Consider the following 17,174-nt stretch of genomic DNA (forward strand, 5'->3'; position numbering starts at 1 on the left):
GAATTTGCTTTCAAAGGTTCAGTTGAGAGAGTACAAGTGCTGGGACCTTCTTTACTCACTAGGAAAGGTCAAGCAATGACCTATCATCATCCAGAATTTTGCTATCATCCAGGACAATTTATGCTTATTCTGCTTATGAAAGTAAGTAAAAAGAGAAGGAACCCAATATGTATACAATCGTGTATACAATCTTAACATGAGAATAAAAATGTGCTAAGGACAGAGATCAAGCATACAAATATTTCACTTGGGAAGATTTTCTCAATATTTATCAAAATGTATTTGGTTGGGTTTAAGTTAGTAGTGAAGCTGAAACCAGAGTATTTAGTTTATGCTTTTTTCTAGGTAGGCGGTAAAGAATAAAAACAAATTGCACATAAGCATGCATACAAACATTTATTTATTACTAACATCTGAGGTTATGATCATTTTATGCATCTATAGTATCCACAATGGTTTTCAGGTCACAAATAAACTATTCCAAAATGTTTCTTGAATAAACCTCCACGATTTTAATACACACTTATGTTGTGGGGTTACTTCTTAATATTCATTATAAACTGATCATGGCTAAAAAGGTCTACACTATAGGTTTTTTTCGGAAATAGCTACGCAAAATGCGCTCTGCAATTTGCATAGCTTTTTCCAAAAGAGGCTTTTCCACCATTTGGCCCTGTCTAGACGGGGCCAAATGGCAGAAAAGCCTCCTCTTTTGGAGAAGCCCTTATTCCTTGTAGAACAAGGTTATAGCAGGTTGGTGTGGACACCCTCTGACTCCAAGGGGGAAACGGCCCTCCCTGAGCTGTGGTGGGCAGCACCTGACATAAATGAGGCACCTGGGAAGGAGACAGGGGGTGGGCCCAGGGATATAAAAGGGCTGCCTGAAGGGCCAGTGCAGGCCAAGGAAGTCAGGGAGCCCAAAGCCTCCCTAGCCCTACCCGCTGAGGAACCAGAGCTGAAGCTGGAGCCAGAGCCGGAGGAAGTGAACAACTGGCCTGGGCCGCCAGTCCCACTGCTGGAGGACTACCAAGCGGGACTGCTTATGTGGCCATAGAATCCCAACCCATGTAGCCTGGAGGACCTGCCACGGAACCAGGTACGGGGTGCAAAGGGGAGAATTGGAGTGAACTTTGGCCTGGCCAAGGGTCAGCGGGCTGTGGTGTGGACTCCCGCTGTCCCTGACATAGCAGGTCAGTGAGTTTTGGAACTGGATTCCTGCTGACCTAGCAGCTGACTACCTGATGCTATTAGAGTCCTGGGCTGGAGCGCGATGGTGTAGGGAGGGCCCGCGTCCCCCTTCCACTCCTTGACTGGGTGGCAGTCTCCCCTCCTGTGGCTGGCAGCCACAGGCAAGGTGCCTGAACCCCTCTTGAACAAGACGACAGACTACTTACCTGTGCTTACAGGTTGTGAACTGGTTGACTTGCCCTGGGTAAAGCCCTTGTCCTGCCCTAGGGCTGGGCCTCTAACTGTTTATTGATTGCAGCCTTTGCCCTGTGTTACAGGCCAGGCTATTGACTGTTTAGCTGAGGCAGCCTGCCTTGCCTCTGGGCTGGCTTATTAACTGGCTGACTGCTGCAGCCTTTGCCATGCACAGGGGCTGGGGGTTCTAGACTGCTAGGGGAAAGCTCCCCGTTGTGAATAAAAGTAATTTACAAAAATAAAATATGTCCAAAGGCTAAAAAAGGTTATCAATATATCGTTTGCATTCTCAGAGACAAAGTCTCAATAACAAAACACAGGAACAGCTCTAACTTTCAACTGCCCTTGCATTTATTTCATTTACTTTACCATCAGGTTTTCCTCAAATGGTATTAATTTTCAAATTTTCCATTTTGTGCACACTCACACAAAACCCACATTTTGACAAATTAAAAACAAACAAGAAAATATAATTGAAAAAATTAAAATTCTTATGCCTATCTTTACAGCAAAATGTGAAAGCTGAAGTAGTTTCAATTTGTATTTGGCATGTAACAGAAGTAGCAACTAGAATTATGTGACATTGAGTTGCCATGGAAACAACTCTTTTATCCAATCAATATATTATAGTTTTCCTAAAAAATGAAATGGCAATTATTTGACTTAGGCTCTCCCAAACAAATAATCTGTCTTAATCTTTCATAGCTATTTTTTCCCTCCAAATAAATCTGCTATTTTCATTCAAGTTAAAATTTTTATCTGGCTCACATGCTCTTTAGTTCTATTGTCTGAGAGGACTCGTGACTTCAAAACACACAGTGTTCTTTGGCTGCTTACGTGCAATGAACTTTCATCATCTTTAACTGTTTAAGTAAAACGATTCATACCCAGGACCTCATTTAAAAATGTATTGGGACAACTCTTGATCAATCCTCTAGATACAATAGCTGTGGATTAAAGGATAAGCACTGGTAGCACCCAAAAACTAAAATCCTTTGTTACAGAGTATAGCAGCAATTAATCAGTAATAGTTTGCTCTCTCAAGTAATGGAATGTGGCCATTGCTAATCCCATACCTGCCAAAACCTGCTGTGTGCATCACCTTTGAGGAGTTCAATAGTGTCCCCAGTCTGGATGTGTAAGGGCGGGCCATCATGTGGATTTGGCTGTGGTACTCCATTGTAGTTTCTAACAACTTGCATTTTTGGTAAACCTGCCAAAAATTGAATATAGGTAGCTGGTTAATGACATGGCAATGTATGAAATTCCAACGAGCATAACATAAATTACAATAAAATAAAATACTAAAGATAATGTATCAATGTTAGAAGATTAAGGAAACTACCACCATGGTTTAAGGAGCAGTTGGTGGTGGAAGTAAAAGCACATTTCACCAGCTTCTGACTTGATATCTAAATGAGTAAAATTATATGAGAAATTTCTCTCAGCTCACTGTATTTTTTTGTCTCTCTTTAGGCTACTGCTTACTTCGAAAAAGCACAACACATGCAGTTCAATGGAAAAGAATAATTTTCCCCATCAACTCTATTTCCTCTTGGGGCATTAATTGATTTAATCACTAAGGAGGCTCATTCTTTTCTGTGTATATATAAGACTGGTCTTATACAAGGTTTATGTCTTAAGGTGTCTTTGTAATTCAAAAGAAAAATGTGATGATGAGATGAAGTGATAGTTGAGACACTAATATACAGAAACTTTCCAGGCTTGAATCAATGTTCCAAAAATGGCATCAGTAAAACTAAGGGTGCATCTACACTGCACGCTTAGCTTGAAATAACCTGCACAAAATTGAGCTACACAAATTGAGTAGCTTATTTTGAGCTTATTTCAAAATAAACCACTATTCTGAAATGTCCCTTACTCTTTGTGAAACGTGGTTTACAGGAACATCGGAGTAGTGCACCCGTTATTTCGAAAGATATTTCAAAATAACGGGCATGCTGTCAAGACACAGAATAGTTATTTTGGGATACCAGAAGTATCCCGAAATAGCGCTGCATTATAGACATACTCTTCGAGAAATAGAGTAACAATCATTCCATGCTTCTGATGCAAATTGGTTTTTTTTTTTAAATCTCATTTTTCTTAAGTATTATTGGATGTATATTTTAATACTTCACTTTAAAAATTAGAACTTGCTGTAGAATTTTGGCCTTATTGTGCCAATATAGACTGAAAGTGGACAGCTAAACTGTAGTCCTATTCAAAGGTGAGAATGCCATATCCTGACATACAAGCTACTAAAATGTGTCTAGCGTTAACTGTCAGGCACTGGATTATGTTACACCTTTATCTGTTAGATTGAAGAGCGCTTTAACTAAATATTTCTTTCCCGCATAGGTACTTTTAAACTGTAACCAATTCGGCCCTTAACCTTCTTATTAAGGTACACAGATTGAGGTCTTTGGATCTATCACTGTAAGGGCATATTTCCAATCCTTTAATCATTCTTGGCCTCTTCTCTGAGCTGTCTCCAATTTTTCAAGATCCTTTTTGAAGTGTGGACACCAGAAACAGACACAGTATTCCAGCCATTGTTGTAGGGATTTCAAAAACAGAGGTCATATAAACGTACTTCTCCTTCTTGTGAATCCCCTATTTATGCATCAAAAGATCAAATTAGCCCTTCAGTAACCATGCCACACAGAAAGCTCATGTTTAGCTGATTATCCACCAGGATCTCCAAGTCGTTTTCAGTGTTGCTGCTTCCCAGGACAGAGTATCTCATGGAGTATATATGGCCTGTATTCTTTGTTCCTGGATGTATAATTTACACTTTGCGGCATTAAAACATTATGTATTTGCACACAGTTTACCAAGCAATCCACATATTGCTTTGTAATAATGTCCTGTCCACCTCATTATTTACCTTTCCCCAAAATTCACAATGATGAGTTTATGTTTTCTTCTATGTCATTGATAAAAATGTTGAATAGCTTAGGTCCAGGAACAGATCCCTGCAAAAACCTATCAGAAACACACCCATTTAATGATGATTCCCCATTTACAGTTACATCTTGAGATCCATGATTATTCTGTGTAACAGGTGCTATGCTCATTTTTTATATCATTCTCGGTAAACACAGTATCATGCAGTATACAGACAAAAGACATACATAAGTCAATTTTAATGTCGCAATCTGCTGGAGCTGTATATCTTATTTTGGTGTATGTATCATTCTTGTATGTGAAGTCAGAAATATGTGAGTCTGTTTATAGTTTTAAATGTGCTAACGAGAGTCAATACCAGTGCCGGCAGGAAGCCTAGCAACTTGGTAATCAACTTGTCAACTTGTAAACACCCTTGATTGCCCTTTCAGTCCAGAAGGTCCTAGGAAAACATGTGACCATATCACCTGATACTGGGATCTATTGTGTAACCTGGTATTTTTCCATAGAAAGAGAATGTAAAACAAAAGATTCCCACCCTGGGGGAGAGTCTATTTAAGCAATGGGAAGCTATCAGCTGTTTATCCTCAGCAGGCCTGGGAAACAGCCAGGCACTCTCCAAAACAATGAGGGCCAACTTAGGTTATTGAGTGGGCCTCTTGAGCGGTCCTTCTTCATCTTGGGGGCGGAAAGGCTGTCGTAACCACAATGGTCTCCCAGAACAGAGTAGTTTTGCTAACTGTGCTTGCATACCTTGAATTTGCAGGATGTCCCCAACTGAAATATAGCAGCACTTTGTTTTGGTGCAGAGGGAGCATATGGCTCTCACAATATGGTGTGCAATCAGCATCTACCTCACTTCATGAGCCTTTGTTTTATAAGCGGGTCATAGATTGCCCACCACTGCTCCAAATGTTCACAAAGAGGGCTGGAGACCCAAGTCAGAGTAAAAGAGTTTGTCTCTAACTTGAATATTATGCCTGAAATAAGAACTGCTCTTTAGGATAAGAATCTGCTTGCAATAAGTTTCTCAGTGAATTAGAACTAGATATGCGTGTGCTTTTCATTTTAATTTAGAAACTTACTTTGATCGGTCTGTTTTCACTTGCAACCACTTAAATTCCAAGATAGGCTGGGTCAGACAGACAGCTCCAGGAAGGAGCTTCAGCCCACTGTGCTGGCCTCATAATGACAGAAGCCCATCCATGTCAAAGGGAAGAATCAGGTATGGAGGAATAAAGGCCAGGGCAAAAGAAGGGGCTCCAATATTTCCTGAATGGGAGGCAGAGATCCCCATGGGCCCAGCATTAGAGGGAACAAAGCCTAAGAAGTGGGGAGTCCTGGGCAGAGCTGCTGGAGCCTATGAATATGGGCCTATGAATATTCCCAAAGGGGACAGGATCTGAAGGACACTGGCAGTAGCAGAAGTTGTTAACATGAGACTGTGGGACTTAACTTCCGAGGGGCTGATCTATAACCCAATGCAGTCACTGGAATGAATCCTACTGGGCTCTATCACCTTTGTCTCAGGCTCTTATTCTTGAGTCATATCATTTCATTAATTATTACTGAAACAAAACTCTGCGGCATTTTAGTCTCCCATTAATTTTTGGTGCCAAAACTGAAGTTTGTTAAAAGAAGTGGCTAACACACCATGGACCATGCATGGATTAAGGACTCCAAGTGTCACAGGCACTGAGCACTCTCATCATCCACTTGAAAATTTCAATGGCCACTGTGGAAACTCAACATGTCACATGACTAAACCCTCAAGCCTACTTGCCATATTTGCATATATAAATAGTGAACATTTTTCTGTTCTTATAAATGCTTCACGTTAATTTAACTTCTGAAATTTGCTTTGCAACTACAAGAGAATAATTGTAAAGAAAGCCTCCAGTCCTGTAAATATTGGGATTTTAAAACAAAATATAAAGAAAAAGCATTTTTCCGTAGAATAAAGTAAAACAGAAGGTTCAATACAAAGTAATGTGCTTTTTACTTGTTGCTGTAAGTTTAAATACATAATATATTTAACACAAGACAGATACAGGGGAGATATAAATTTACAATTTGGAAAACTGAAAATACAATAACCAGCTATGAAAGTTATTTTGCCTGGTACACTGCATACCCTACACCACACCAGACTGGAGAATATAAAAATACCTACTCCACAAAAAGATGCTTTCATGAGGTCTACAAAGTGACTTTCATGCTCAAGAGCCAGACCTACCATAACAATCTAAAACAGAGCTTTAAAAGGAGGTCAAAGTCTCTCCTGTGTTAGAATCATAGAATACTAGGAATGGAAGGGACTTTGAGAGGTCATTGAGTCCAGTCCCCTGCCCTCATGGCAGGACCAAATACTGCCTAGACCATCCCTGATAGACATTTATCTAACCTGCTCTTATATATCTCGAGAGATGGAGATTCCACAACCTCTCTGTGCAAATTATTCCAGTGTTTGACCACCCTGACAGTTAGGAACTTTTTCCTAATGTCCAACCTAAACCTCTCTTGCTGCAGTTTAAGCCCATTGCTTCTTCTTCTATCCTCAGAGGCCAAGATGATCAATTTTCCTCCCTGCTTCTCATGACACCCTTTTAGATACCTGAAAACTGCTATCATGTCCCCCCTCAATCTTCTCTTTTCTAAACTAAACAAACCCTCCCACAGTGATGGGACTGCCTGAGTCACTGAGACCACGTTCTCTGATTATCCCTGCAAATCCAAACAGTACAAGAGAGAGCTTGTACTGATTACACATGTAAAAGCAGTGAATTTGTAGGATGTATGCATTATTCATGCTATGAACAGTTTCTATATGCACCATAATTTTAATATATAGAAGAAAAGATTATATTTTTCCAGAGATGGAAGACTAACAGAAATCATGGAAATTACTCAAAAAATGTCCACATTTTCTTCCTTTTATAAAGGCTCATCCCTCAGAAGCTCAGCTATATCTCAATTAGGTGTGGAGAGAATGATTGAGGTGCATGGACACATATAGTAATGCATGGCCGCAAATGGATGAATTGTGCAGAAGAATGTACTTCGCTTTCTCTATCTCAAATAAAGCTGATTTGACCCCCTACTCCATGTAACCCAAACCTTCTGCACCCCTGCTTCTGCCCCATACATCTTTCCAGACACTATATCCCCTCCTACACCCCTCCTCAGGTCGTAACCCACTCCCAGACCCTGCACACCAATTTGCTATCTCAAATCCGTGCACCCATTTGTGCACTCCTGCCCCAGATTACAACCCTGAATCCCCTCCTTGTACACCCCTCCCCCAGGCCAGAATCCTCTCCTGCACCCATATCCCTCCCAGACCCTGCACCCCAACCCCATCTCACAGCCAAAACCCCTACACCCCTACCCCCGGACACACTCCCCTCCCAGATCCCACACCCCAATCCCTAACCCCAAGTTCCCTTCTGCACCCAATCTCCATCCCAGACTTCTGTACCTCCTCCATTAATATAATGGAAGAGTGTGGACCTCAACCACTTACCACATTCTTGGAACAGCACCCCATTAAAAATTATTGCCCACCCCTGCCTTATATTCATTATGGTTCCTTTCTGCAAATTTGGTAAGTCTGGCTTCTTACACATTTAACATTCATTTCCTGCTCTCCTCCATTAAGTGGTTAAAGTTCCACTCATGGAGGCATTTAGACAGACGTGGGATGTGGGAAGAGAGGGGTAAACTGCATCACCCCATTCCCCCTCTCATCTGACAAAACAACAACTTAGCTCCAAAATCTAATTGAAAAATATGTACATTTCTCTTCTCTCCACTTCCATACAAATACAAGTTTTTAAAGTTCCATCTCCCAGCATAGATAAATCAACTACAGACATTCAAATTCTTTGCAATCCTAAATATATTCCCAGTGACATTCTGATTCATCTTTAATTTACTTCAGTTTTCTTGGGACTTCTGACTGATTTTCTGCTACCATTACTGGTTACTATTTACTGAATCAGCTACACTTTGGGTGCTATCTTCTGAAAAAAATACCGTCAGCAAGCAACTAAAGTTCACGGTGTGGGAGAAATGCTTTCTCTGTTACCACAGGTTGATCAGCATTCGTGAAAAAGCTTTACAACTTTAAGAATGCTTTTTGCTATCTTGTGTTTATAAAATTTGATTGTTAAACAGGTTTTCTGGGAATGTATCTTCAGTTTACAGAATGGAGTATAATGTGTACCCTTATCCTGAAGAACATATTCTGTGAAAAGAATATACCCCATTTTTTAGTCAAAGTCAGAACACACACAGAAAGATTTGGGATTTCAAGCACTGACTTTAGCTTTTAGTTTACATCAGCACACTTTGCACAAACACATTACTTTAAGATTTATATGACATCAAGATAATTCCCTTCCAAACTGAAATTTCTCAGATTAAGAAAATCTTATCACAGGCGAACATTTTTTGGAGCTTGTTGATTTATTTATTTATTGGGGAAGGCGCATGAATGAAGCAGTCCCTACTGTATTTACTGAACACTTCTGTATATCTGGTCCATAGGAATCTAACATAACTTACTTACTTTTGAGAATCTTGGTTAGAAGCCTAAACACTGAAGACACAGATGACAATATTAGATACTAGAAACGATTTTTTCCCTGATTAGTTCTTTCATACAATTTCCTTTTTCAATTAACATGTACTAAGAATGATTTAATTCTATATATTTCATTTCAAACACACATTCAAACAACCATTTCTTACTTCAAGTGAATTAAATGAGTCTAAGTAAGGGTTTTCAGGGTTCATGTCTAAAAGAATCTCAGTATTTTGAACTGACAATGGAACTACTAACTGTTGGGAGTTAACAAGTATGCAAACATACAAACGAAAAAGAGAACAATACCATAACACATGCACTTTGTTCATTTACTTTGACAACTGCAAAGTACATTTAAATAATGTATAATGTACTGGTAAATGTACAATTGTATCGTTTTACAAATAATGATGCATTAGACATGCAAGCCTTCACTAAAACTTCTGCTATTAAATCTTTGCTAAATCTTTGATCTGTGGATTAAATGTGGTTTATTGAGGTTCTATAGAATATAAAAGCGCAAAATGGTGTTTATTAGATACTGAACAAAAGGTGTTATGTTGACTATTGTGCCTTTCATTGCAGTGGAACATGGGTGCAGGTCTCAACAAATACTTTTGTTTAAACAGGTACTTGCTCTGAGGCACTCACAACTTAAATTGAACAATTAAAGGATGAGCCACAAGGGCATGAACAGACAGAGTTGTGAATAATCAATCATGTAAAACTTGGCAACAAAAGTGGGAACAAAGCCTGGAAGAGTTACTAAGCAGATATTCCAGAGGTTCTGTCTATATTTTGTGTAGTATGGGCTGTTCACCTATATGTACAGTTTGATGAAAGGGGAAAGAAGCCTCATTTTGGCAGACAGGACCTCGAGAATATGACCATAAGATATTACTGTGGAAGACAAGATGCTGAATATCATGAGGTGTACAATACTACGGGTCTCATACACAGCCAAAACTTACGCTCATTGTTGAAGATAATATCCTGATACACCAGGGCAAAGAATGCTCTTGGATGGAATTTGGTTATTTATTTGGAGATAAACATAATGATAATGAGCGGTTTCCAAAATGTGTAACATGAAGAATATGACAGACTGGGCTCATGCAGTTTAAATCCAAGTATATTTAAAATACTCATACTGTGCACAATGAGGACCTTGAAATGCAATTTTATGGCATCTAAGCTCTCTAGCTAGTTTTGCTTTTATTTACAACAAATACACACACTACACAGTATGGAAGATGTATTCACTGATGGTTTGTATAGCACATGTTACAAAGCTAAGTATTAGAAAAGGTTTACATTCTTCTCTTTTGCACGCAATGCTTTACAATAGCATCTACCTTTTTAATAAGTGATTTAATGGGCAGTTTATGTTACTTATCAGTATGTATTTACATCTTCTGTGTGGCTAGCAAGCTCCATTCAGAAAGGGTTATAGTCAGAACACAAGTGGGAAAATGGTGGGAATAAACCTAAGTGGATTGGATTCTAAAAAACATTTATAAGATTTAAAACATTTTAAATAACTGAACTGGTTTCATTTGTACACTGGACTTTTCAGTAATGCTTCTGAATGCTTCAGTTATTAATTCTATTATCTGCCTCTTCAACAACTTTTTTACTGTGGCCTCCACCCTGATTTTGATATGCCTGCGCTTTACCACAAACTTGATAGCGGTTATCTTACACACAATGACACCTTTAGATGGATTTTGCCTGATGTACATGGGAGCAACTGTAACTTAATATTGTACGCCACACAGCTTAAAATTAAGTTATGTGAAGCACTGAAAAAGCATTAGTGCATTGGCTGAAGCACATTTTTTCAGTTACAGCTACACACACACAAAGAGGATTTATTTCAGTTTTATTGCAATTTAAAGTTGGTCATCCCTATTCAGTGCACACTTGCTGCAGTAGCTTTTGTGCCATGCATTTGCATTGGTCATACAAGTAGTTTTTAAATAGAACAACACATGCAAGAAAAAGATTCAGGGAAATCCAACAAAAACAGCATATTTTATACCTGCCTTTTCCATTCAGAGTTTTTGCATATGGGTAGTCTCTTTCCAGGCACGATGACTATAAAACACTCAAATGGAAGCATGGAGTTCAATTTTTAAAATGTGCACTGAGTATAAGAATATCCGCATGGTAAATATTATCTGATCTAGCAGTCAAACAAAATAATGACAATTCTATCACGATGGCTGCATCAGAACTTGTCCATTACTCTTGAAACATTAAAATTATTAGGCTTGCAATAAGCAGCTCAGTTTCTAATACATACAGTGAAATTGTGTATGTTTTTGGGAGTCCAACTAAAGGAAATCTTGCATAGATTTTGTGACTTTTAGGTTTTATTTTGTTTTAATTGTATGAGAATTGCATCCACTGCATAATCTTTGGGTATATTAAAAGACTGCTACTTACCTGTAACCAGAGTTCTTCAAGATGGGTTTGAATACTTATCCTTATGCAGACTGCATTGTCTAGTGGTGTCTTATGATAAAACTTTCCCTAGTAATGTCAACTAGAGCACACTTGCAGAACCATTTAGAGTAGCCATCATTTATTCTTTGAGTAGTTCTGCATATTACTACAGATGGGATAAATGGATAAGCAGTGTTGAAATCAACCTACAGGCAGGAACAAAGTCCTAGTTAAACAGTGGGGCTACGTCTTGACTGCAAGCCTCTTTCGAAAGAGGCTTTTTCGAAAGTATCTTTAGAAAAAGCCTCTTTTGAAAAAGAGCGTCTAGACTGCAACCAGTACTTTCAAAAAAGCAAGCCGCTTTTTCGAAAGAAAGCACCCAGCCAGTCTGGATGCTCTCTTTTGAAAACGCCCTGTTTGCATTCAAGAACGCCTTTTTTCGAAAGAACACTTTCGAAAAAAGGCGTTCTTCCTCATGAAATTAGGTTTACCGCCATCGAAAGAAAAGCCGCGTTCTTTCGATTTAATTTCGAAAGAACGCGGCTGTAGTCTAGACCCAAGTGAAGATTTTTCGAAAAAAGGCTACTTTTTTTCAAAAAAACCCTTGAGTCTGGACACAACCTGGGTGAAAGCACTGCCTAGCCAATCCAGTTTTCACCCTAGAAGCCAAGTTCAGAGCATAGGACTTAGTGAAGGCATCCACCAAAGAACAGGCTGCAGATTTGCAAATTTCAGTGCATGGTATCTGCCTAAAACGGGGGGGGGGGGGGGGGGGGGGGGGGGGGGGGGGGGGGGGAGTAGTAACCACAGCACTAATGGAATGTGGCCAAATTGCTGCAGATTTTGCCAGCGTGTAGCATTCAGCAATACATTATTCAATCCATCAAAAAACAGTCCAGTTCTTGATATAATACACGAACAACCTTAGTTCTCTCCAGATAATAGGCAAGGGCCTAACATCCAAACTGTGAAGGACAGCCTGTCATATAGGAGAGTGCATCTTAGGCGGAAATGCAGCAAATTATTAATCTGATGTGGAAACCACCTTAGGTAAAAATCTGGAATCAGATCTGAGAATTACTTTGAGCTTAAGGAAAGAAGTGAAAGGTGAATCACCCACACAGGCAGCTTCTGCCCTCTCTAGTCCAGCTCCCTTGGGGCCTGACTGGCTCTGAAACAGAAAATTTTCCAAACCACAGGTCAATATTGTATAGCATCATTACCAACACTTCCACTGCTTACCGCTAGAGGACATTTAGGGGTAATTTAGTACTAAATAACATCACAGAACATTGGGAAGCAGGATGAGTGGCTGTAAACAAACTTTATGGGACCACAGGAAACTTGGCCACACCCACGAGAAGTGGCCATGCAGCTTACTAAAATCATTTCGGACGACGGATGTTTTTGGACCAGAGAGTTCTGTATTAGACAGGTCAACCTGTATACCAAATGGGCCAGCATTATCTATTTTAAGAAGAAAAAAACTCTGATTCCAAGGAGGAATCGCATTCATTCAAGCATGGAAGAAACTGAGGTGGTGAGGGAGCTCTGCCCTCTTCATACGTAAACCTTCGGTGTGTCATAATACTGAGGGAAGAGGTAGGAGGGGACAAATGAGCTCTCTATACTGCTAGAAGTTCTACCATATGGTACCACAAGGTAGTGCAGTACCCATAAATGGAAATCTGAAGAGCCACTCAGAGAACAGAAAATTAAGATAACAGACATAACGAATCACTGTACAAATGAAAATGTACAAGATAAAGTCAATGTCAACCATTCAACCACTATGGAGAACAAAATAGAAATTATGAGTTTACCCTCTCTTAAGCAAACATTGGATAAATCAGAGGGAACATCAACCATGCCTTGAAGGTCAACATACTGACTCCAGCAGCTCAACAAAGGCATTTATTGCCAGAGGACTTTCCGTCAAGAAAATTCTTCTCCTTGAGTAGCCGAGAGTTCAAATCTAGGAATCTCAACATCAACTGGATGTCTCTTCTTTTTCTGGATCTAGACAGAGTAGGGCTTTATGCATTAAAATTAACACCAATAGAAGCAGACAGGTAGCAAATGCAAAACACAGTGTGTAGAATCAGTTTAGGATTTAAATCTTTAGATTATGGGATCTTTCTCCTTTTTAGTCTTGCTACCAACTGTTCATTTAACTCAGTGTTCAGCTAACGCAATGGACAAGTCCCAGAGTGGACAAGTATTAAAGCTATGAAAAGGTGAAATCATATGGAGTGAATCCAAGGTAACTCCTGTGTCCTATTAAATTATACTGTAACGATCAAGTACATTTGCAAGAAAACCCAAGGCCAGTGAGATCACCTGTCATTCTGGAAGGAATGCTGTGATCTACCTATGAAGGCTTTGTTGATATATCATACTTCATACAATTTTCTGCCATCAGGTTCAATTAGGGAAGCAGCTTTCAAAAGCAGCTTTACTAGTGGCAACTCGAAATTCTTCCCTTCCCTACATGGCTAGTTAAAGAATAACCCAACAGACTAGTGATAACAGGGTGGTGTTCTCAATGTTTCAGATAATGAAGTTACTATTTAATTCACTGTTGTGTGTTAAAGATTAAGAAAAACATTAAGCACTTATGACAAAGCTGGAGTGCAAAGTCTTCCGTTTATTCACAGTTGAGCAAGGGCTACAGCAGCTCTCCCACACCTCCCTGCAAATGTTCCCCAGCATTAACCTGAAGGAACCATCCTGAAGGGATACAAGGGTCATTAATCTATGCTCACATATATGCAAATTAATGACTACTGCCAACAAGAAACAGGTCAATTTCACTCTATTCCTGTTTGGGAAAGCTCTGGAGCAGCAGCGCAGGTAAACATTGAGGCTATTTACTGAGGAGAAGTCATCAAACCTGAGTCTGGGAAATGGGGAGAGAAGTGAATACACTCCCCACGTTTCTGAAATTTATCTGAGAAGGAAGAGAGCAGGTGAAATATGCACATCCTTTGCAACAGCCATGAGGCTCTTCAGAGGTCTTCACATCTAGGTAACCCTGAGGTTGTGCCAGCTCTCATGATTTTAATCATAAAAGTATCAATATTTAGTGTTTTTTCTTAAAGGTCCAACTCCTGGAGTTAGATGATTATAGAATGTCAGTTTTCATTTAAAAAAAAGAAAGAGGGAGAAAAATTCTAAGTACAGGTTGAACCTCTCTAATCCAGAACTCTTTGGTCTGGAAACATCCATCATCTGGAATGATGTTAGTTAGCTGGATGCTCACTTTAATGGATTTGGCCAAGCTTCCTATGGTCCCATAAAGTTTGTTTACCGCCACCAGTCCTGGTTCTCACTCTTCTGTGCTGTTACGGAGCTCTAAATTACCCCTAAAATATCCACTAACAACCCAGTAAGCAGTGGAAGTGTTGGTAATGCTGTTAGACAATATTGACCTTCTTGGTCCAGAAAATTCTCTGTTTCGGAACTGGTCAGTTCCCGAGGGGGCCAGACTACAGAGGTTCAACCTGTTCTAAAGTACTAGCCTTTATGGTTACAGAGACAAACTTGACTATGTGAACCCTAAATGCTCAAAAACCAAAAGTCAAATAAAAAACCAAAATTAATAATTTTTAAAAATCTCATTTTTATTCCAATAGTATTTGCAGGGGCCTAACTTATAATTTTTCTTGTACTTGGTAATACTGAGCTACTTTCAATAGCTGTCATGAAAGATGGATCCCCTTAACAAAGACTTTTGCAAGAGGAGAGGACGTAAAAGGATTACAGATTTCTCACATGGGCATTGCCCCTGCACATGAAAGTACCTACGACTTTCCATATGAGCCTCTGGCTAATAGTCTTCTGGCTATTAGGGGTATATTGTACAATTTCAAGTAAGTAATACATGTGAGTGGAGATGTTAAAGAGTGTGTACAATGGGTCTATACAGAAAAGAGAAGTATGGTACTGAGAAAGTGTCAGTTTTACAAAGATTGTGGAGAAGAAAGGAAAGAGAAAAAAGAAAAGAGACAAAGATAAGAGAGGGAAAAGGGTACACAATGTAAGGGAAAGAACTGACATAAAGTGAAAGGAAAGACAGAAAAGAGAAGAAAGAGATGCACCCTAATATACTATAGCAAAAATAAGAGTGCAGCCAGGAAAGGGGAGGAGGTCCAACAAAAGGAAGAGAGACACACTAAATAAGTACCAGGTACATTTTTCAGGCCTTGATAATTATCATGGTACTTCTCGTGACATTCACCAGTCAGCTAGGAATCCATGGGTTTGAGGGACCTTTGCCACGCTTGACATAGCAGGTACCTACCTTGTATGGCATGCTTTTCTCAAAACCTGTTAACTTTGTGGGTAGACTCAGTGCAGGAATATTACTGCAACAAGCATGGGTAGCAAGAAGCCCAAGAACCTGTATAGATCAAGCTCTCTATTGAGAAGCATCTTAATTTCTCAGCAGTATCCCAGCATTTGAAGACCAATTTTCTCCCCTCTCATCTGGCCACAATATGCCTTCCCCTGATGGGGGAGGGTACAAGCAGCAACTCTGAAAAATTGTCCTCAATGAGTTCTAATAGTATTTCTTCTCCCACAGGAGAGCATTTATACCTTAGTCATTTTTACAATGTTTTCTAAATTCTTTGTGTGTTACATAAGAACAGCCATACGGGGTTAGACCAAAGGTCCATCCAGCCCCAGTATCCTGTCTGCTGACGGTGGCCAATGCCAGATGCCCCAGAGGGTATCTGAACAGGTAATGATCAGGTAATGATCAAGCAATCTCTCTCTTGCCATCCATCTCCACCCTCTGACAAACAGAGGCTAGGGACACCATTCCTTACCCATACTGGCTAATAGCCATTAATGAACTTCTTTACCTAAAACAAGGAACACTAGTAAAACTGGTAACTTCTCTAGAAGTATATACATATTCCTGGAATAAAGTATAATCGAGGTCCACAACGAACAATTCAGGGTATTTATATTAGTCAATAAAGGATCCATTGTGTGGTCCAACTTCCTGTGGGGCTGCATTTTCATGCTTAACACTGATTACTCTCAAATAGTGATTAAAATGTGATTTAGTTACATGAATGAATCACAAAAAAATCCTTCGAGTGCTCCTTTTGGGTACTACAGTGACATTTTATGATTATTATAATTCATTGCCTTATTATCTCTGTTTTCCTTTCTGGGAATGATAGAACTCTGACAACTAAAAGCAGACATGGAAATATACTGGTGAACGCAATTCTGCCCTTGCAAATTAATGAGAAATTTACAAGTCCCTGTTTGACTGACATGCCATACTCTTCTACTTGCCTGCTGACAACACTTATTAAATTCATATCTTAAACCCACAACTTCGCTAGCTACTAAAAACCAAGGGCAGAATAGAGACTCTGGAGTTACAGGTCATTTAAAAATCCTTCTAAGCTCCTCCCACTGCAGTGACTGCAGAAGTGTTAACAGGCAACTTCACCTTAAATGGTTCCATGAAGTATGTGTTAATGACTTTTGCTTGTATTTAGCTGTGACACTCTGCACGTACTTCCCAGGCCTGAAGAAGAGCTCTGTGTCAGCTCGAAAGCTTGTCTGTTTTAGTAACAGAAGATGGTCCAATAAAAGGTATGAGCTCATGCACCTTGTCTGTCTAAAACTGAATCAAAGGAACCCCAGGAACTCTTTAATTTGAATACTTTCATTTTATAGAATAGTATATTGTCATTTGCTCTGTAAGCCAAAAGTAATTTTCTATGGTTTTCATTGATTAGACAAATATGTCCATTTGTACCTTAATTTCTTCCCCCCTCTC

General features: G+C 39.5%; 1 protein-coding gene and 1 long non-coding RNA gene across 10 annotated transcripts in view; one reads left to right on the top strand and one right to left on the bottom strand.

The window, feature by feature from the left end:
- The window catches only part of LOC102458603 (uncharacterized), a 155,560-nt gene that overhangs the window by 60,706 nt on the left and 77,680 nt on the right, over nucleotides 1-17,174 (top strand). The window contains exon 1 of one of the 2 annotated variants that reach the window (XR_012905975.2): nucleotides 16,635-16,987. The exons of the other annotated variant lie outside the window; for it this stretch is intronic. This is a non-coding gene — a long non-coding RNA (uncharacterized LOC102458603). Of the gene's footprint in view, nucleotides 1-16,634; nucleotides 16,988-17,174 lie in introns of those variants that run through there. 2 annotated transcript variants of the gene reach the window in all.
- VAV3 (vav guanine nucleotide exchange factor 3) overlaps nucleotides 1-17,174 on the bottom strand; it is a 248,862-nt gene that overhangs the window by 36,965 nt on the left and 194,723 nt on the right. For 7 of the 8 annotated variants that reach the window (XR_016350269.1, XR_016350268.1, XR_012905973.2 and 4 more), the window contains one exon: nucleotides 2,499-2,635. Coding sequence is in view for 5 of the 8 variants with exons in the window: in XM_075936644.2 (XP_075792759.2) it covers nucleotides 2,499-2,635 (137 nt within the window). In the remaining 3 variants the exon portion in view is untranslated. Of the gene's footprint in view, nucleotides 1-2,498; nucleotides 2,636-12,142; nucleotides 13,388-17,174 lie in introns of those variants that run through there. The other variant, XM_089780554.1, reaches the window with a different exon arrangement.

Source organism: Pelodiscus sinensis, chromosome 9, assembly GCF_052426305.1.
Source record: "Pelodiscus sinensis isolate ZL-2025 chromosome 9, ASM5242630v1, whole genome shotgun sequence".
In the NCBI taxonomy this organism is placed as follows: domain Eukaryota; kingdom Metazoa; phylum Chordata; order Testudines; family Trionychidae; genus Pelodiscus; species Pelodiscus sinensis.